Here is a 20,184-nt window from a genome sequence, read left to right as displayed (position 1 = left end):
CAGGTGTGTCCCAGACCCCGCCCAGGTGTCATTTACCTGCCCAGGTGTGTCCCAGACCCCGCCCAGGTGCCGTTTACCTGCCCAGGTGTGTCCCAGACCCCACCCAGGCGCCATTTACCTGCCCAGGTGTGTCCCAGACCCCTCCCAGGTGTCCTTTACTTGCCCAGGTGTGTCCTAGACCCCGCCCAGGTGTCCTTTACCTGCCCAGGTGTGTCCCAGACCCCGCCCAGGTGTCCTTTACCTGCCCAGGTGTGTCCCAGACCCCGCCCAGGTGTCCTTTACCTGCCCAGGTGTGTCCCAGACCCTGCCCAGGTGTTCTTTACCTGCCCAGGTGTGTCCCAGACCCCACCCAGGCGCCATTTACCTGCCCAGGTGTGTCCCAAACTCCTCCCAGACACCATTTACCTGCCCAGGTGTGTCCCAGACCCCGCCCAGGTGTCCTTTACCTGCCCAGGTGTGTCCCAGACCCCACCCAGGTGTCATTTACGTGCCCAGGTGTGTCCCAGACCCCGCCCAGGTGCCATTTACCTGCCCAGGTGTATCCCAGACCCCTCCCAGGTGTTCTTTACCTGCCCAGGTGTGTCCCAGACCCCGCCCAGGTGTCCTTTACCTGCCCAGGTGTGTCCCAGACCCCGCCCAGGTGTCCTTTACCTGCCCAGGTGTGTCCCAGACCTTGCCCAGGTGTCATTTACCTGCCCAGGTGTGTCCCAGACCCTGCCCAGGTGCCATTTACCTGCCCAGGTGTGTCCCAGACCCCGCCCAGGCACCATTTACCTGCCCAGGTGTGTCCCAGACTCCTCCCAGGCACCATTTACCTGCCCAGGTGTGTCCCAGACCCCGCCCAGGTGCCATTTACCTGCCCAGGTGTGTCCCAAACCCCTCCCAGACACCATTTACCTGCCCAGGTGTGTCCCAGACCCCTCCCAGGTGTCCTTTACCTGCCCAGGTGTGTCCCAAACCCCTCCCAGACACCATTTACCTGCCCAGGTGTGACCCCAGCCCCACCCAGGTGTCCTTTACCTGCCCAGGTGTGCTCTAAACTCCTCTCAGGTGTCCTTTACCTGCCCAGGTGTGTCCCAGACCCCGCCCAGGCGCCATTTACCTGCCCAGGTGTGTCCCAGACCCCGCCCAGGCACCCTTTACCTGCCCAGGTGTGTCCCAGACCCCGCCCAGGCACCCTTTACCTGCCCAGGTGTGTCCCCAGCCCCTCCCGGGCGCCCCCCTGAGCTCACCTGTCCCCTCCCCAGAGTCACCTGGCGGCGACAGCGAGGAGGACGAGGACGACGACGAGGACGACGACGAAGACGACGACGACGACGACGACGACGAGGCCGACGACGAGGACGAGGAGGAGGAAGGGGCGGGGCCTCCGGGGGGGCCCGAGGGGGGCGTGGCCCCGCCCGCACCCGCCCAGGTGACGCCGGCCCCGCCCGCGGCCGCCGGCCCCGCCCCCAAGAAGGAGATCAGCGACATCGCGGCGGCGGCCGAGAGTCTGCAGCCCAAGGGCTACACGCTGGCCACCACGCAGGTGAGCTCACCTGGCCGACAGGTAAACGCACCTGGGGACAGGTAACACACCTGGGGACAGGTAACGGACCTGGGGACACGTAATGCACCTGGGAGCAGGTAGCACACCTGGGCGACAGGTAACAGACCTGGGGACAGGTAACACACCTGGGCGACAGGTAAACGCACCTGGGGACAGGTAACGCACCTGGGGACAGGTAAACGCACCTGGGGACAGGTAACACACCTGGGGACAGGTGACGCACTTGGGGACAGGTAACACACCTGGGGACAGGTAAACGCACCTGGGCGCACCTGGGGAGGGCAGCGGAGTCTGCAGCCCAAGGGCTACACGCTGGCCACCACGCAGGTGAGCTCACCTGGCCGACAGGTAAACGCACCTGGGGACAGGTAACGCACCTGGGGACAGGTAAACGCACCTGGGGACAGGTAACGCACCTGGGGGCGGGTAAATGTTCCTGGGGAGGGCAGCAGACTCAATTGTGTTACCTGGGCCTCACCTGTGTTACCTGGGACTCACCTGTGCTTTACCTGTTACCTGGGGCTCACCTGTGTTATCTGTTACCTGGGACTCACCTGGGTGTCACCTGTCTCACCTGGGCAGGTGAAGACGCCGATCTCTCACCTGTTGAGTGGCACCTTGAGAGACTCCCAGCACCTGGGGTTGGACTGATGACAATGGGCGTTAGGGACTCACCTGTGTTACCTGTTACCTGGGGCTCACCTGTGTTACCTGTTACCTGGGGCTCACCTGGGTGTCTCACCTGTCTCACCTGGGCAGGTGAAGACGCCGATCCCTCACCTGCTGCGGGGCACCTTGAGAGACTCCCAGCACCTGGGGCAGGACTGGGTGGTGTCCATGGGGCTTAGGGACTCACCTGTGTTACCTGGGGCTCACCTGTGTGTCACCTGTGTCTCACCTGTCTCACCTGGGCAGGTGAAGACGCCGATCCCTCACTTGTTGAGGGGCACCTTGAGAGACTCCCAGCACCTGGGGTTGGACTGACTGATGACAATGGGCGTTAGGGATTCACCTGTGTTACCTGGGCCTCACCTGTGTGTCACCTGTCTCACCTGGGCAGGTGAAGACGCCGATCCCTCACCTGTTGAGGGGCACCTTGAGAGACTCCCAGCACCTGGGGCTGGACTGACTGATGACAATGGGATTTAGGGACTCACCTGTATTATCTGTGTTACCTGGGGCTCACCTGGGTGTCTCACCTGTCTCACCTGGGCAGGTGAAGACGCCGATCCCTCACCTGCTGCGGGGCACGCTGCGCGAGTACCAGCACATCGGGCTGGACTGGCTGGTCACCATGTACGAGAAGAAGCTCAACGGGATCCTGGCCGACGAGATGGGGCTGGGCAAGACCATCCAGACCATCTCCCTGCTGGCGCACCTGGCCTGCGAGAAAGGTGAGCCGGGTGCACCTGGGCACACCTGGGCACACCTGGGCACACCTGGGATACACCTGGGCACACCTGGGATACACCTGGGCACACCTGGGATACACCTGGGATACACCTGGGCACACCTGGGATACACCTGAGGGTCATGGCACACACCTGGGCTGGGGCTGGGCAAGACCATCCAGACCATCTCCCTGCTGGCGCACCTGGCCTGCGAGAAAGGTGAGCCGGGCGCACCTGGGCACACCTGGGCACACCTGGGATACACCTGGATACACTGCAGTACACCTGGGATACACCTGGGATACACTTGGGCACACCTGGGCACACCTGGGATACACCTGGGCACACCTGGGATACACCTGAGGGTCACGGCACACAGCTGGGATACACCTGAGATACACCTGAGAGTCATAATACACACCTGGGATACACCTGGGCACACCTGGGACACACCTGAGCACACCTGGGACACACCTGGGACACACCTGAGCACACCTGGGACACACCTGAGAGCCATAACACACATCTGGGGTACACCTGGGCACACCTAAGCCCCTCCAGAGCGATGTCAGTCACACCTGGACAGGTGTGGCGAGATTCAAAGCGCACCTGAGCTGTTGCTGGGGTGTCTCACCTGTCCCTCACCTGCGCGCAGGTAGCTGGGGCCCTCACCTGGGACTCACCTGAGCCCCTCCGGGACGGTGTCAGTCCCACCTGAGCCCCTTTAGAGCGGTGTAAATCACACCTGTGCAGGTGTGGCGAGGTTCAAAGCGCACCTGAGCTGTTGCTGGGGTGTCTCACCTGTCCCTCACCTGCGCGCAGGTAGCTGGGGCCCTCACCTGATCATCGTGCCCACCTCGGTGATGCTGAACTGGGAGATGGAGCTCAAGCGTTGGTGCCCCAGCTTCAAGATCCTCACCTACTACGGGGCGCAGAAGGAGCGGCGCCTCAAGAGACAGGTGAGGCGCACCTGGGCCGGGCGCGCACCTGGGGACAGGTGACGCGTCAGAGAATCGGCGCATCTCGGGGTCGAAAGGGTTAAAAGCGGGGTTGTGGGGACCGGGAACGCACCTGGGGACACCTGGAAAAGGGGGGGGGGAGGGGCGGCCAGGTGAGGCTGGGCGCGGGTGAGACTCACCTGGGAGCCGCTCGTGGGACACCTGGGAGGCGGAAATGGTTCGGGGGGGGGTCGGCAGGTGAGGCTGGGCGGGCGGCGGGCCCTGGAGGAGGTGAGGTACACCTGGGCACAGGTAACACACCTGGGGACACGCCTGGGCACAGGTAACACACCTGGGGACACACCTGGGCACAGGTAACACACCTGGGGACACGCCTGGGCACAGGTAACACACCTGGGGACACACCTGGGCACAGGTAACAGACCTGGGGACACACCTGGGCACAGGTAACGCACCTGGGCACAGGTAACAGACCTGGGGACACACCTGGGCGCAGGTAACACACCTGGGGACACACCTGGGGACAGGTAACACACCTGGGGACACACCTGGGGACAGGTAACACACCTGGGGACACACCTGGGCACAGGTAACACACCTGGGCACAGGTAACAGACCTGGGGACACACCTGGGCGCAGGTAACAGACCTGGGGACACACCTGGGCACAGGTAACACACATGGGCACACCTGGGCACACACCTGGGGATACACCTGGGACACACCTGGGGACACAGCTGGGGACACACCTGGGGACAGGTAACACACCTGGGCACACACCTGGGGACAGGTAACATGTGTGGGACACACCTGGGGACACATCTGCGACACCTGGGGACACACCTGGGACCCACCTGGGGATACACCTGGGCACAGGTAACACACGTGGGCACACCTGGGCACACACCTGGAACACACCTGGGTACAGGTGACAGACCTGGGGACACCTTGAACACACCTGGGACACACCTGAGACACGCCTGGGCACACACCTGGGCACACACGTGGGCACACCTGGGGACACACCTGGGACACACCTGGGCACACACCTGGGCACACACCTGGGACACACCTGGGCACACGCCTGGGGACACACCTGGGGACACACCTGGGCACACACCTGGCTCATTTCGGAGCCGTTTCTTATGGGCGTTTTGGCCTCACCTGTCAGGGACACACCTGGGCCGTTCTAGAACCGTTTTTTGTGGGAATTTTTGCCTCACCTGTGTCTCACCTGTCTCACCTGTGGCTCACCTGTCAGGGCTGGACGAAGCCGAACGCCTTCCACGTCTGCATCACCTCGTACGGGGCGGTGCCGCACACCTGGGGACACACCTGGGCCGTTCTAGAACCGTTTTTTCTGGGGATTTTTTCTCACCTGTGCTCACCTGTGCTCACCTGTGCTCACCTGTCAGGGCTGGACGAAGCCGAACGCCTTCCACGTGTGCATCACCTCGTACAAGCTGGTGCTGCAGGACCACCAGGCCTTCCGCCGGAAGAACTGGAAGTACCTGATCCTGGACGAGGCGCAGAACATCAAGAACTTCAAGTCGCAGCGCTGGCAGTCGCTGCTCAACTTCAACAGGTGAGGCCCCGCCCCCGCGGCGCGCCGGGAGGCACCTGGGGGCGCTGGGAGACACCTGGGCACACCTGGGAGACACCTGGGGGGGCTGGGAGACACCTGGGAGACACCTGGGAGACACCTGGGGGCGCTGGGAGACACCTGGGAGACACCTGGGCACACCTGGGAGACACCTGGGGGAGCTGGGAGACACCTGGGAGACAGCTGGGCACACCTGGGCACACCTGGGAGACACCTGGGGGAGCTGGGAGACACCTGGGCACACCTGGGAGACACCTGGGGGGGCTGGGAGACACCTGGGAGACACCTGGGGGGGCTGGGAGACACCTGGGAGACACCTGGGGGACACCTGGGGGGGCTGGGAGACACCTGGGAGACACCTGGGCACACCTGGGAGACACCTGGGACACACCTAGGGGAGCTGGGAGACACCTGGGAGACACCTGGGCACACCTGGGACACACCTGGGAGACACCTGGGCGGGCTGGGAGACACCTGGGAGACACCTGGGAGACACCTGGGAGACACCTGAGTGAGCTGGGGCACACCTGAGAGACACCTGGGTGAGCTGGGATACACCTGGGGGACACCTGGGTGCACCTGGGTTAGCTGGGATACACCTGAGCGCACCTGGGAGACAGCTGAGGTAGGTGGAATACACCTGGGATACACCTGGGTTCATTTAGGCACACCTGTGGTACACCTGGGCACACCTGAGTTAGCTGGGATACACCTGGGTACACCTGGGGTATACCTGGGAGACACCTGTGGTGCACCTGGGCACACCTGGGCACACCTGAGCTAGCTGGGACGCACCTGGGCCACACCTGAGTGAGCTGGGGTACACCTGGATGGGTTTAGATGGACACAGGGTGCACCTGGGCGCACCTGGGCGCACCTGGGCAGGTGAGGGGCTCACCTGAGCCGGCCGCGCTGCGGAACTCGCTGACGGAGCTCTGGGCGCTGATGGTGCCGGGGCTGTTCCCTCACCTGTCTGTACCTGTGCTCACCTGTCTGTACTTGTGCTCACCTGTGTGTACCTGTGTTCACCTGTGTCACCTGTGTCACTTGTCTCACCTGTTTTTACTTGTATTGCACCTGTGCCTGTGGTCTCACCTGTCTGTCCCTGTTTCACGTGTCCTGTGTGTACCTGTGCTCACCTGTGTCTCACTTCTGTCTCACCTGTGTCTCACCTGTGCACTCACCTGTGTCTCACCTGTCTCACCTGTGCTCTCACCTGTGTCTCACCTGTGTCTCACCTGTGCTCTCACCTGTGTCTCACCTGTGCTCTCACCTGTGTCTCACCTGTGCGCTCACCTGTGTCTCACCTGTGCGCTCACCTGTGTCTCACCTGTGTCTCACCTGTGCTCTCACCTGCGCAGCCGGCGGCGGCTGCTGCTGACGGGCACGCCGCTGCAGAACTCGCTGATGGAGCTCTGGGGGCTGTCCCTGTGTCTCACCTGTGCACTCACCTGTGCACTCACCTGTGTCTCACCTGTGTCTCACCTGTGTCTCACCTGTGTCTCACCTGTGTCTCACCTGTGTCTCACCTGCGCAGCCAGCGGCGGCTGCTGCTGACGGGCACGCCGCTGCAGAACTCGCTGATGGAGCTCTGGGGGCTGTCCCTGTGTCTCACCTGTGCTCTCACCTGTGCACTCACCTGTGTCTCACCTGTGTCTCACCTGTGTCTCACCTGCGCAGCCAGCGGCGGCTGCTGCTGACGGGCACGCCGCTGCAGAACTCGCTGATGGAGCTCTGGGGGCTGTCCCTGTGCGCTCACCTGTGTCTCACCTGTGTCTCACCTGTGTCTCACCTGTGTCTCACCTGTGTCTCACCTGTGTCTCACCTGTGCTCTCACCTGTGCTTTCACCTGTGCACTCACCTGTGTCTCACCTGTGTCTCACCTGTGTCTCACCTGTGTCTCACCTGTGCTCTCACCTGTGTCTCACCTGTGCACTCACCTGTGCACTCACCTGTGTTCTCACCTGTGTCTCACCTGTGCACTCACCTGTGTCTCACCTGTGTCTCACCTGTGCACTCACCTGTGCTCTCACCTGTGCTCTCACCTGTGCTCTCACCTGTGTCTCACCTGTGCACTCACCTGTGTCTCACCTGTGTCTCACCTGTGTCTCACCTGTGCTCTCACCTGTGCTCTCACCTGTGCACTCACCTGTGTCTCACCTGTGTCTCACCTGTGTCTCACCTGTGTCTCACCTGTGCTCTCACCTGTGTCTCACCTATGCACTCACCTGTGTCTCACCTGTGTCTCACCTGTGCTCTCACCTGTGTCTCACCTGTGTCTCACCTGTGCTCTCACCTGTGTCTCACCTGTGTCTCACCTGTGTCTCACCTGCGCAGCCAGCGGCGGCTGCTGCTGACGGGCACGCCGCTGCAGAACTCGCTGATGGAGCTCTGGGGGCTGTCCCTGTGTCTCACCTGTGCACTCACCTGTGCTCTCACCTGTGCACTCACCTGTGTCTCACCTGTGTCTCACCTGTGTCTCACCTGCGCAGCCAGCGGCGGCTGCTGCTGACGGGCACGCCGCTGCAGAACTCGCTGATGGAGCTCTGGTCGCTGATGCATTTCCTGATGCCGCGCGTCTTCCAGTCGCACCGCGAGTTCCGCGAGTGGTTCCACAACCCGCTCACCGGCATGATCGAGGGCAGCCAGGAGTACAACGAGAGCCTGGTGAAACGGCTGCACAAGGTAACGCACCTGGGCGCACCTGGGCACACCTGGGGACAGGTGTGACACACCTGGGTACACCTACATACACCTGGGTTACATTGGGTTACATTGGGACACACCTGGGTCACACTTGGCGCGATCGAGGGCAGCCAGGAGTACAACGAGAGCCTGGTCAAGAGGCTGCACAAGGTAACGCACCTGGGCGCACCTGGGCACACCTGGGCACACCTACATACACCTGGGATACATTGGGATACATTGGGACGCACCTGGGTCACACCTGGCGCGATCGAGGGCAGCCAGGAGTACAACGAGAGCCTGGTCAAGAGGCTGCACAAGGTAACGCACCTGGGCGCACCTGGGCACACCTGGGCACACCTACATACACCTGGGTTACATTGGGATACATTGGGACGCACCTGGGTCACACCTGGCGCGATCGAGGGCAGCCAGGAGTACAACGAGAGCCTGGTGAAACGGCTGCACAAGGTAACGCACCTGGGCGCACCTGGGCACACCTGGGGACAGGTGTGACACACCTGGGTACACCTACATACACCTGGGTTACATTGGGTTACATTGGGTGACACCTGGGTCACACCTGGTGTGATCGAGGGCAGCCAGGAGTACAACGAGAGCCTGGTGAAAACACTGCACAAGGTAATGCACCTGGGCGCACCTGGGCACACCTGGAGACAGGTGCGACACACCTGGGTACACCTACATACACCTGGGTTACATTGGGACACACCTGGGTTACACCTGGCGCGATCGAGGGCAGCCAGGAGTACAACGAGAGCCTGGTCAAGAGGCTGCACAAGGTAACGCACCTGGGCGCACCTGGGCACACCTGGGGACACCTACATACACCTGGGATACATTGGGGCACACCTGGGTCACACCTGGTGCGATCGAGGGCAGCCAGGAGTACAACGAGAGCCTGGTGAAACGGCTGCACAAGGTAACGCACCTGGGCGCACCTGGGCACACCTGGGCACACCTGGGCACACCTGGGCACACCTACATACACCTGGGATACATTGGGTGACACCTGGGTCACACCTGGTGCGATCGAGGGCAGCCAGGAGTACAACGAGAGCCTGGTGAAAACACTGCACAAGGTAACGCACCTGGGCGCACCTGGGCGCACCTGGGCACACCTGGGGACACCTACATACACCTGGGATACATTGGGGCACACCTGGGTTACACCTGGTGCGATCGAGGGCAGCCAGGAGTACAACGAGAGCCTGGTGAAACGGCTGCACAAGGTAACGCACCTGGGCGCACCTGGGCACACCTGGGCGCACCTGAGCACACCTGAGTACACCTACATACACCTGGGATACATTGGGACACATCTGGGTCACACCTGGTGTGATCGAGGGCAGCCGGGAGTACGAGAGCCTGGTCAAGAGGCTGCACAAGGCACCTGAGGTGTGTCTGCTCACCTGACCAGGTGTGTCCTCCTGTGCCCAGGTGTGTCCTCTCACCTCACCAGGTGTGTCCCCATCTCCCCAGGTGTGTCCCCAGGTGTGTTTTCCCCCCCCCAGGTGTGTCCCTCACCTGTCCAGGTGTGGCCGTCCCCCCCAGGTGTGTTCTCAGGCACGTCCCCAGGTGTGTCCCCTTATCCCCAGGTGTGTCCCTCACCTGACCAGGTGTGTCCTCATGTCCTCAGGTGTGTCCTTCACCTGACCAGGTGTGTCTATCCCCCCCAGGTGTGTTGTCAGGTGTGTTCTCAATGTCCCCAGGTGTGTCCCCATCTCCCCAGGTGTGTCCCCAGGTGTGTCCCCTTATCCCCAGGTGTGTCCCTCACCTGACCAGGTGTGTCCCCCTGTCCCCAGGTGTGTCCCCATCTCCCCAGGTGTGTCCCCAGGTGTGTCCGTCCCCCCCCAGGTGTGTCCCTCACCTGACCAGGTGTGTCCCCATGTTCTCAGGTGTGTCCCTCACCTGACCAGGTGTGTCTATCCCCCCCAGGTGTGTTGTCAGGTGTGTTCTCAATGTCCCCAGGTGTGTCCCCATCTCCCCAGGTGTGTCCCTCACCTGACCAGGTGTGTCTGTCCCTCCCAGGTGTGTTCTCAGGTGTGTCCCCACATCCCCAGGTGTGTCCCCCTATCCCCAGGTGTGTCCCTCACCTGACCAGGTGTGTCCCCACATCCCCAGGTGTGTCCCTCACCTGACCAGGTGTGTCTGTCCCCCCCAGGTGTGTCCTCAGGTTTGTCCCCACATCCCCAGGTGTGTCCCTCACCTGACCAGGTGTGTCCCCACATCCCCAGGTGTGTCCCTCACCTGACCAGGTTTGTCCCCACATCCCCAGGTGTGTCCCTCACCTGACCAGGTGTGTCTGTCCCCCCCAGGTGTGTCCCCAGGTGTGTCCCCACATCCCCAGGTGTGTCCCCAGGTGTGTCCCCACATCCCCAGGTGTGTCCCTCACCTGACCAGGTGCGTCTCTCCCCGCCAGGTGCTGCGCCCGTTCCTGCTGCGCCGCCTCAAGGTGGACGTGGAGAAGCAGATGCCCAAGAAGTACGAGCACGTGCTCAGGTGCCGCCTCTCCAAGCGCCAGAGGTTCCTCTACGACGACTTCATGGGCCAGGCCAGGTGAGGGCGCCGCACCTGGGCGCACCTGGGCGCACCCGGGAGCCCGGAATTCCCAGAATTCCCCGAAATTCCCACCGAAATCCACCGAAATTCCGCTGAATTCGACCCAAATTTACCTGTTAGAGGTGCCTGATGACGTCACGGGCCCGGCCAGGTGAGGGCGCCGCACCTGGGCGCACCTGGGCGCACCTGGGAGCCCGGAATTCCCAGAATTCCCATCGAAATCCGCCCAAATTTCATCAATTTTCGCCCAAATTTAAGGCAGAATTCACCTTTGTGAGGTTTCGGGCCCCCAGGTGAGCTCAGGTGACTCCCAGGTGAGCCCAGGTGTCCCCCAGGTGACCCCCAAATGACTTTTGTTCCTTTTTTAGCCCCAAAATTCCCAAATTTCTCCTTTAAAAATCCGCCCAAATCCCCCAGAATTCCCCAGGATTTTCCCAGGTGCTCCCAGGTGCTCCCAGGTGCTCCCAGGTGCTCCCAGGTGAGCTCAGGTAAACTCAGGTGAGCCCCAGGTGACTTTTTTGTCGCTTTTTTAGCCCCGAAATTCCCCAATTTCTCCTTTAAAAATCCCTCAAAATCCCCAGGATTTTCCCAGGTGTCCCCCAGGTGAGCTCAGGTGACCCCCAGGTGACCCCCAAATGATTTTTGTTCCTTTTTTAGCCCCAAAACTCCCAAATTTCTGCTTTAAAAATCCCCCAGAATTCCCCAGGATTTTCCCAGGTGCTCCCAGGTGCTCCCAGGTGAGCCCAGGTGAGCTCAGGTGAGCCCCAGGTGTCCCCCAGGTGAGCCCAGGTGACCCCCAGGTGACCCCCAAATGACTTTTGTTCTTTTTTTAGTCCCAAAATCCCCGAATTTCTCCTTTAAAAATCCCCCAAAATTCCCCAGGATTTTCCCAGGTGCTCCCAGGTGCTCCCAGGTGAGCTCAGGTGAGCTCAGGTGACCCCCAAATGACTTTTGTTCCTTTTTTAGTCTCAAAATCCCCAAATTTCTCCTTTAAAAATCCCCCCAAATCCCCCAGAATTCCCCAGGATTTTCCCAGGTGCTCCCAGGTGAGCTCAGGTGAGCCCAGGTGAGCCCCAGGTGACTTTTTTGTCGCTTTTTTAGCCCCGAAATTCCCAAAATTCTCCTTTAAAAATCCCTCCAAATCCCTCAAAATCCCCCAGGATTTTCCCAGGTGCTCCCAGGTGCTCCCAGGTGAGCCCAGGTGAGCTCAGGTGTCCCCCAGGTGACTTTTGTTCCTTTTTTAGCCCCGAAATCCCCAAATTTCTCCTTTAAAAATCCCTCAAAATCCCCCAGGATTTTCCCAGGTGCTCCCAGGTGCTCCCAGGTGAGCCCAGGTGAGCCCAGGTGAGCCCCAGGTGAGCCGCCGTCCCCCTTTCCCAGCACCAAGGCCACCCTGGCCAGCGGCCACTTCATGAGCGTCATCAACGTGCTGATGCAGCTGCGCAAGGTGTGCAACCACCCCGACCTGTTCGAGCCCCGCCCCGTGACGTCACCGCTGGTCACGCCCGGCCTCAGCCTGGGCACGCCCGCCCTGGTGCTGCGGGCGCTGGAGCCACACCCCTTCCAGGTGAGACACGCCCCTTCGCGGGGGGACACGCCCCCTAACGGGGAGACACGCCCCTTTTCGGGGGACACGCCACTTGCAGGTGAGACACGTCCCCTAGAGCGGGAGGCACGCCCCTTTTTGGGGAGGCACGCCCCTTCCAGGTGAGACACGCCCCCTAACCGGGGAGACACGCCCCTTTTTGGGGGATGCCCCCTGCTTGGGAGACACGCCCTTTTTTGGGAGACACGCCCCCTAACTGGGGAGACACGCCCCTTTTGGGGAGACACGCCCCTTAGCAGGGGAGACACGCCCCTTTTGGGGAGACACGCCCCCTCCCAGGTGAGACGTGCCACCTAACTGGGGCGACACGCCCCTTTTTGGGGAGACGCCCCCTGACAGGTGAGACACGCCCCCTAGCAGGGGAGGCACGCCCCTTAGCAGGGAGGATACGCCCCTTGCTTGGGAGACACGCCCTTTTTGGGAGACACACCTGAGACAGGTGAGAGACCCTTGGAGCCACGTGTCGCACAGCGGTTACCCGGGCGTCACGCAGGTGTCGCTCAGGTGTCGCTCAGGTGTCGCTCAGGTGTGCTGGAGGTGACTCAGGTGTCACTCAGGTGTGCCGTAGGTGACTCAGGTGTCACACAGGTGTGTTGTAGGTCACTCAGGTGTCACTCAGGTGTGCTGGAGGTGACTCAGGTGTCACTTAGGTGTGCTGTTGGTGACTCAGGTGTGCTGGAGGTGACTCAGGTGTGCTGTAGGCAGCTCAGGTGTGCTGTAGGTGACTCAGGTGTCACTCAGGTGTGCTGTAGGTGACTCAGGTGTCACTCAGGTGTCACTCAGGTATGCTGTAGGTCACTCAGGTGTCACTCAGGTGTGCTGTAGGTGACTCAGGTGTCACTCAGGTGTCACTCAGGTATGCTGTAGGTCACTCAGATGTCACTCAGGTGTGCCGTAGGTGACTCAGGTGTGCCGTAGGTCACTCAGGTGTCACTCAGGTGTGCTGTAGATGACTCAGGTGCACTGTAGGTGACTCAGGTGTCACTCAGGTGTCACTCAGGTGTGCTGGAGGTCACTCAGGTGTCACTCAGGTGAGCTGTAGGTGACTCAGGTGTCACTCAGGTGTGCTGGAGGTGACTCAGGTGTCACCAGGGGTTCTGTAGGTCACTCAGGTGTCACTCAGGTGTGCTGTAGGTGACTCAGGTGTCAGGTGTGCTGTAGGTAACTCAGGTGTGCTGTAGGTGACTCAGGTGTCACACAGGTGTGCCGTAGGTTACTCAGGTGCACTGTAGGTGACTCAGGTGTCACTCAGGTGCGCTGTAGGTCACTCAGGTGTCACTCAGGTGTGCTGTAGGTGACTCAGGTGTCACTCAGGTGTCACTCAGGTGTGCTGTAGGTGACTCAGGTGTGCTGTAGGTCACTCAGGTGTCACTCAGGTGTGCCGTAGGTCACTCAGGTGTGCTGTAGGTGACTCAGGTGTCACACAGGTGTGCTGTAAGTTACTCAGGTGTGCCGTAGGTGACTCAGGTGCACTGTAGGTGAATCAGGTGTCACCAGGTGTTCTGTAGGTCACTCAGGTGTGCCGTAGCTGGCTCAGGTGTGCCCCAGGTGCCAGCCAGGTGTGCCCCCCAGCAGGTGGACCTGTCCCCGTTCGAGCTGGTGGCGCTGGAGTCCCACCTGTCCCGCTACGCCGCCGATTGGTTCCTGCCGCGCTTCCGGGTGACGCGCCGGCTGGTGGAGGACGTGGCCGCCGCCCCCGACCCGCCCCCGCGGCCCAAACCCGTCCGCATGAAGGTCAACAGGTGAGACGCACCTGGGCACACCTGGGCGGGCCTTGGGGGGCACCTGGGCACACCTGGGAGGGGCTTGGACACACCTGGGCACACCTGGGAGGGGCTTGGACACACCTGGGCGGGGTTTGGGGACACCTGGGCACACCTGGGAGGGGCTTGGACACACCTGGGCACACCTGGGAGGGGATTGGACACACCTGGGCGGGGTTTGGACACACCTGGGCACACCTGGGAGGGGCTTGGACACACCTGGGCTCACCTGGGCGGGGTTTGGACACACCTGGGCGGGGTTTGGACACACCTGGGCGGGGTTTGGACACACCTGGGCACACCTGGGCGGGGTTTGGACACACCTGGGAGTACCTGGGCGGGGTTTGGACACACCTGGGCACACCTGGGAGGGGATTGGACACACCTGGGCGGGGTTTGGACACACCTGGGCAGACCTGGGCAGGGTGTGGGGGCACCTGGGAAAGGCCAGGTGGGTGTGTCCCAGGTAGGCGTGTCCCAGGTGGGCCTGTCCCCTGACCCCGCCCCTTTTTCCCCAGGATGCTCCAGCCGGTGCCGAAGGCGGAGCCCCGGGCGGTGCTGCTGCTCCCCGCCCCTCGCCCCGCCCCAGGGGGCGTGGCCTCGACAAGCCCCGCCCCTCCCGCGCCCGCCCCCGCCCTTTCCGCGCCGAACCCCGCCCCCTTGCTGGTGGCCCCGCCCCTCGTCACCTTGGGCCACGCCCAGGCCCCTCCCGCCAGCGCCGGCCCCGCCCCTTTGGTGACGGCGCAGGGGGCGGGGCTGAACCTGGGGCTGGGCTTGGCGCTGGCCCCGCCCCGAGCCACGCCCACGCTGCTGGCTCCGCCCCCCGGAGGACCCACGCATGGTGAGAGGGCGGGGCTTAATTCGGAACGGGGTTAATTAAGGATCGGCTTAATTAGGGGAGGAGCCTGAAGGGGGGTGGGGCTTTAAACAGGGCGTGGCCAATGAGGGGGTGGAGCCAAGGGGTGGAGCTTAGTTAAAGAAGAGGATTAATTAAGGGCGGGGCTTACGGGGAGTTTAATTAGGGACAAGGCTTAACGAGGGGCGATGCTTAATTGGACGTGGGCGGGGCTTAGGTAAGGGGCGGGGTTAAGGTTAATTAGCCGCGGGGTTTAATTGGGGGTTGGGGTCTGATGAGGGCGTGGGGGTTAATTAGCCGGCGGCGTGAATTAGGGGAGGGGCTTAATTAGAGAGGGGCGGGGCTTGATTGAGGAGTGGGGGTTAATTAAAGGGGCGGGGCTTGACTAAGGGGGCGGGGCTTGTGCTCGTGGGGTTTAATTAGGGCGGGTTTAACGAGGGGCGGTGGATTTAATAATCGTGGGTGGGGCTTAATTAATTGATACTTTGAGCCTTTATTCAAATTTATGTAGATTTATTTAAATTTGTGATTTTTAATTAGCCTAATTAGGGTTTTTGAGGGTTTTCAGTTTAGCTCAATGGGATTTATTTCAGGTCGTTAATGTTTCTTTGCCGTTAATTGCTGATTAATTTGCATTAGCGATAGCAATTCCAGTTATTAGTTGTGTTTTGCTATTAATTGTTAATTAATTTGTGATTTTTTAAGGTAAGTTATTAATTGCAGTTATTAAAAGCATCTTGGTATTAATTTTTAACTAATTCGCGTCGCTTTTAGTAAAGTTACTAATTGCAATTGTTAGTAATATTTTGTTAATTATTAATTGCGTTAGTTTTCGTAAAGTTAGTAATTGCAGTAATTAATAGTGTTTTGTAAGTAATAATTAATTCTCATTAGTTTTAGTGAAGTTAGTAATTGCAGTAATTAATAATATTCTGTAAGTAGTTATCAATTAATTTTCATTAGTGTTAGTGGAGTTAGTAATTGCAATTATTAGTATTCTGTAAGTAATTATTAATTAATTCTCATTAGTTTTAGTGAAGTAATTGCAGTTATTAATAGCGTTTTGTTAATAATTATTAATAATTTGCGTTAGTTTTAGTAAGGTTAGTAATTGCAGTAATTAATAGTGTTCTGTAAGTAATTATCAATTAATTTTCATTAGTTTTAGTGAAGTTTGTCATTGCAGTTATTAGTGTTTTGTAAGTAATTATTAATTAATTTTCATCAGTTTTAGTGAAGTTAGTAATTGCAGTTATTAATAGCGTTTTGTTAATAATTATTAATAATTTGCGTTAGTTTTAGTGAAGTTAGTAATTGCAGTTATTAGTATTTTGTAATTAATTAATAATTAACTTGTGTTAGTGTCAGTAAAGTTACCAATTGCCATTATTAACAGTATTTTGTAGGTAATTATCAATTAATTTTCATTAGTTTTAGTGAAATTAATAATTGCAGTTATTAATCGTATTTTGAAAGCAATTATTAATTAATTTGTGTTAGTTTTAGTGAAGTTACTAATTGCCGTTATTAACAGTATTTTGTAGGTAATTATCAATTAATTTTCATTAGTCTTAGTGAAATTAATAATTGCAGTTATTAATCGTATTTTGAAAGTAATTATTAACTAATTTGTGTTCGTTTTAGTGAAGTTAGGAACGGCCGTTATTAATAGTATCTCATTATTAATTATTAATTAACTTGAGTTTGTTTTGGTCAAGTTAGCGTTAGTAATTACAGTTATTAATAGCGTTTTGTTATTAATTGTTAATTAATTCGCATCAGTCTTAATGAAGTTAGTATCTACATTAATTAATGACGTCAAATTTAATTAATATTAGTTTCATTATTACTAATAATGGCTCATTAATATCAGAACCGAGGTTAATATTTAAATGAGGTGGGCGTGACCTGCGCTGTTTTCCCTCCCCCCCAGCCCTCCCAGCCGCCTCCTTGGCCACGCCCACCCCTGCAGGAGGAGGAGCAGCAGCAGGCCCCGCCCCCGCGGCCACGCCCACCCCTAACATGGGCAAAGGGGCGGGGCCGGCCCCGCCCCCTCCCGTGGCCGCCTTCGCGCTGCCGCAGCGCCTCCTGCTGGCCCCGGACATGCAGGCCCGCCTGCCCTGTAAGCCACGCCCCCTGCCTCATTTGCATCTCGTTTGCATGAACGCCCTTTCCCCCCCCCTCCCCCCGATTCCCAAAAAATTTTTCGGGATTTTTTTAATTTTAAATTTTATTTTTTTTTTTTGTTTCAATTAAAGTTTTTCTCCCGAATCTCCTGAAATTCCTCATTAGACTCCCCCAATTAACATGTAATTTGCATATTTGAGTCCTCATTTGCATCGCCCTTCCCCAAGGTTTCTGGGAGACTTTTCCCGCTTCCCAAAAGGAATTTTTGGGATTTCTTTAAATTTAAATTTAAATTTTTTTTTTTAAAAAAAATCCGTTTCCTGATCCCCTCATTTGCATAATTAGACCTTAATTTGCATAATTTCCCGCCAAATTTTTTTTGGGGGGGGTGGGGAATTCATCCCTCACCTTTCCTCGTGCTCCGAACGAATTTTGGGAATTTTTAATTCCCCTTTTTTTAACTTTTTTCCCGTTTTTTTTTCCCTTTTTTTTCCTCCCCCTTCAAACCTCCCCGTCGAATCCCTTCTTCTCCACCTAATTAACGCCTCATTTGCATAATTACCGCTCATTTTTCTTCGGGAATTCCTTCCTCCCCTTCCCTCCTCCCCAAACTCTCATTCCCAATTTTCTAATTTTATCTTTTTTCCCTTTTTTTCCCCAAAAAATTCTCTTTATTTTTTCTCTAAATCCCCTTATTTTAACCCCTAATTAACCCCTAATTTGCATAATTACCCCCAATTTTCCCCGGGAATTTTTCCCCCCCTTCCCTCCTCCCCAAACCCTCATTCCCAAATTTCCAATTCTCATTTTCTCCATTTTTCCCCCCAAAAATCTCATTTATTTTTCTCTAAATCCCCTTTTTCTCCCCCTAATTAACCCCTAATTTGCATAATTACCCCAATTTTTCCCGGGAATTTTTCCCTCCCCTTCCCTCATCCCCAAACCCTCATTCCCAAATTTCCAATTCTCATTTTTTCCATTTTTCCCCCAAAATTCTCTTTATTTTTTCTCTAAATCCCCTTTTTCTCCCCCTAATTAACCCCTAATTTGCATAATTACCCCAATTTTTCCCGGGAATTTTTCCCTCCCCTTCCCTCATCCCCAAACCCTCATTCCCAAATTTCCAATTCTCATTTTTTCCATTTTTCCCCCAAAATTCTCTTTATTTTTTCTCTAAATCCCCTTTTCCTCCCCCTAATTAACCCCTAATTTGCATAATTACCCCAATTTTTCCCGGGAATTTTTCCCTCCCCTTCCCTCCTCCCCAAACCCTCATTCCCAATTTTCTAATTTTCCTTTTTTCCCTTTTTTCCCCCCCAAAACCACGCCCCCCTCTCCCAGCGGGCGAAGTCGTCAGCCTCGGCCAATTGGCGGCGCTCGCCCAACAGCAACGCCCCCCGGCCGTGGGCGGGGCCAAAGCCGCGCCCCTCCCACCTCCCGCCCCGCCGCCCGCCGCGCCCCCCGCGCCCGCCCAGGCCACGCCCCCTCTGACGTTGCAGCTCCAGGGCAGCAAAGTGACGCTGGGCCACGCCCCCCCGGCCCTGCGGCACCTGGCGCTGGCCCCGCCCCCTCCCAGGGGCCTCGCCCGTGAGTGTTTTGGCGGGAAATCCGCGGGGGCGGGGGCGGGGGGAGATTTGGGGGGGGAAAACCGGGATTTTTGGGAGGTTTTGGGAATTTTTTGGGGGAAAAATCGGGACTTTTGGGGGGTTTTGGGAATTTTTGGGGGGAAAAATCGGGATTTTTGGGGGGGTTTTGGGAATTTTTTGGGGGAAAATCGGGATTTTTGGGGGGGGTTTTGGGAATTTTTGGGGGGAAAATCGGGATTTTTGGGGGGTTTTGGGAATTTTTTGGGGGAAAATCGGGATTTTTGGGGGGTTTTGGGAATTTTTTTGGGGGAAAATCGGGATTTTTGGGTGGTTTTAGGAATTTTTTGGGGGATTTATTTGGGATTTTTGGGGTTTTTTTGGAGGTTTTTGGGAATTTTTTGGGGGGAAAAACTGGGATTTTTTGGGGATTTTTGGTGGTTTTTTGGGATTTTTAAAGGGGTTTATTGGGAGGTTTTTTGGGATTTTTTTTGGGGAATTTTTTGGGGGTTTTTGGGATTTTTCTGGGAATTTATTTGGGGTTTTTAGTGGGGAAAACGGGGATTTTTTGGGGGGTTTTTGGGAATTTTTTCGGGGAAAAACTGGGATTTTTTGGGGATTTTTGGAGGTTTTTTTGGATTTTTAAAGGGGTTTATTGGGAAGTTTTTTGGGATTTTTTTGGGGAATTTTTTTGGGGGTTTTTAGGATTTTTTTGGGAATTTATTTGGGGTTTTTGGAATTTTTTTTTTTAATTTATTGGGGGTTTGGGGGGCGAAAAATCAGGATTTTTGGAGGGTTTTTGGGAATTTTTTGGGGATTGTTTCGGGGGGTGAAAAATCGGGATTTTTGGGGCGGTTTTGGGAATTTTTTTTGGGATTTATTGAGGGAAAAAATTGGGATTTTTGGGGGGTTTTTTAGGAGTTTTTTGGGGGATTTTTGGGGGGGTTTGGGGAGAAAAATCGGGATTTTTTGGGGGGAAAAATTGGGATTTTTTTGGAGGTTTTTGGGAGGTTTTTTTGGGATTTATTGTGGGTTTTGGGGGAGAAAAATCGGGATTTTTGGATCTTTTTTGGGAATTTTTTTTTTGATTTTTGGGGGGTTTTTTGGGAATTTTGGGGGGATTTCTTGGAGGTTTTGGGATTTTTTGGGGGGGGAAAATCGGGATTTTTTGGAGGATCTTTGGGAATTTTTTGGGGGATTTATTGGGGGTTTTTGGGAATTTTTTTTGGAGGTTTTTGGGAATTTTGGGGGGGATTTATTTGGGATTTTGGGGGGGGATTTATTTGGGAATTTTGGGGGTTTTTTGGAGGTTTTTGGGAATTTTTTTGGGGGATTTATTGGGGGGAAAAATTGGGATTTTTGGGGGGTTTTTTAGGAATTTTTGGGGGATTTTTTGGGGGGTTTTTGGGAATTTTTTGGGGATTGTTTTGGGGGAGAAAAATCGGGATTTTGGGGGGGGGTTGGGAATTTTTGGGGGGGA

The 20,184-nt window shown here is 56.5% G+C and overlaps 1 protein-coding gene across 1 annotated transcript in view; it reads left to right on the top strand.

Annotated features, from left to right (window-relative positions):
- Window positions 1-18,852, top strand: part of LOC136305937 (helicase SRCAP-like) — a gene marked incomplete at its 3' end in the record, with an annotated part of 44,172 nt that extends 25,320 nt beyond the window's left edge. The window contains exons 13-23 of the mRNA XM_066209262.1: window positions 1,248-1,528; window positions 2,766-2,943; window positions 3,763-3,899; window positions 5,314-5,483; window positions 7,994-8,186; window positions 10,630-10,766; window positions 12,150-12,336; window positions 13,948-14,117; window positions 14,657-14,979; window positions 16,928-17,116; window positions 18,463-18,852. Of these exons, the coding sequence (XP_066065359.1) occupies window positions 1,248-1,528; window positions 2,766-2,943; window positions 3,763-3,899; window positions 5,314-5,483; window positions 7,994-8,186; window positions 10,630-10,766; window positions 12,150-12,336; window positions 13,948-14,117; window positions 14,657-14,979; window positions 16,928-17,116; window positions 18,463-18,852 (2,355 nt within the window). The remainder of the gene's footprint in view (window positions 1-1,247; window positions 1,529-2,765; window positions 2,944-3,762; window positions 3,900-5,313; window positions 5,484-7,993; window positions 8,187-10,629; window positions 10,767-12,149; window positions 12,337-13,947; window positions 14,118-14,656; window positions 14,980-16,927; window positions 17,117-18,462) is intronic.
- Between the last annotated feature and the right edge of the window lie 1,332 nt (window positions 18,853-20,184).

Source organism: Chamaea fasciata, unplaced genomic scaffold (genome assembly GCF_029207755.1).
Source record: "Chamaea fasciata isolate MVZ Bird 193981 ecotype frontalis unplaced genomic scaffold, bChaFas1.0.hap1 SCAF_805, whole genome shotgun sequence".
Lineage (NCBI taxonomy): Eukaryota > Metazoa > Chordata > Aves > Passeriformes > Sylviidae > Chamaea > Chamaea fasciata.
This window is presented reverse-complemented; position numbering and strand designations above follow the sequence as displayed.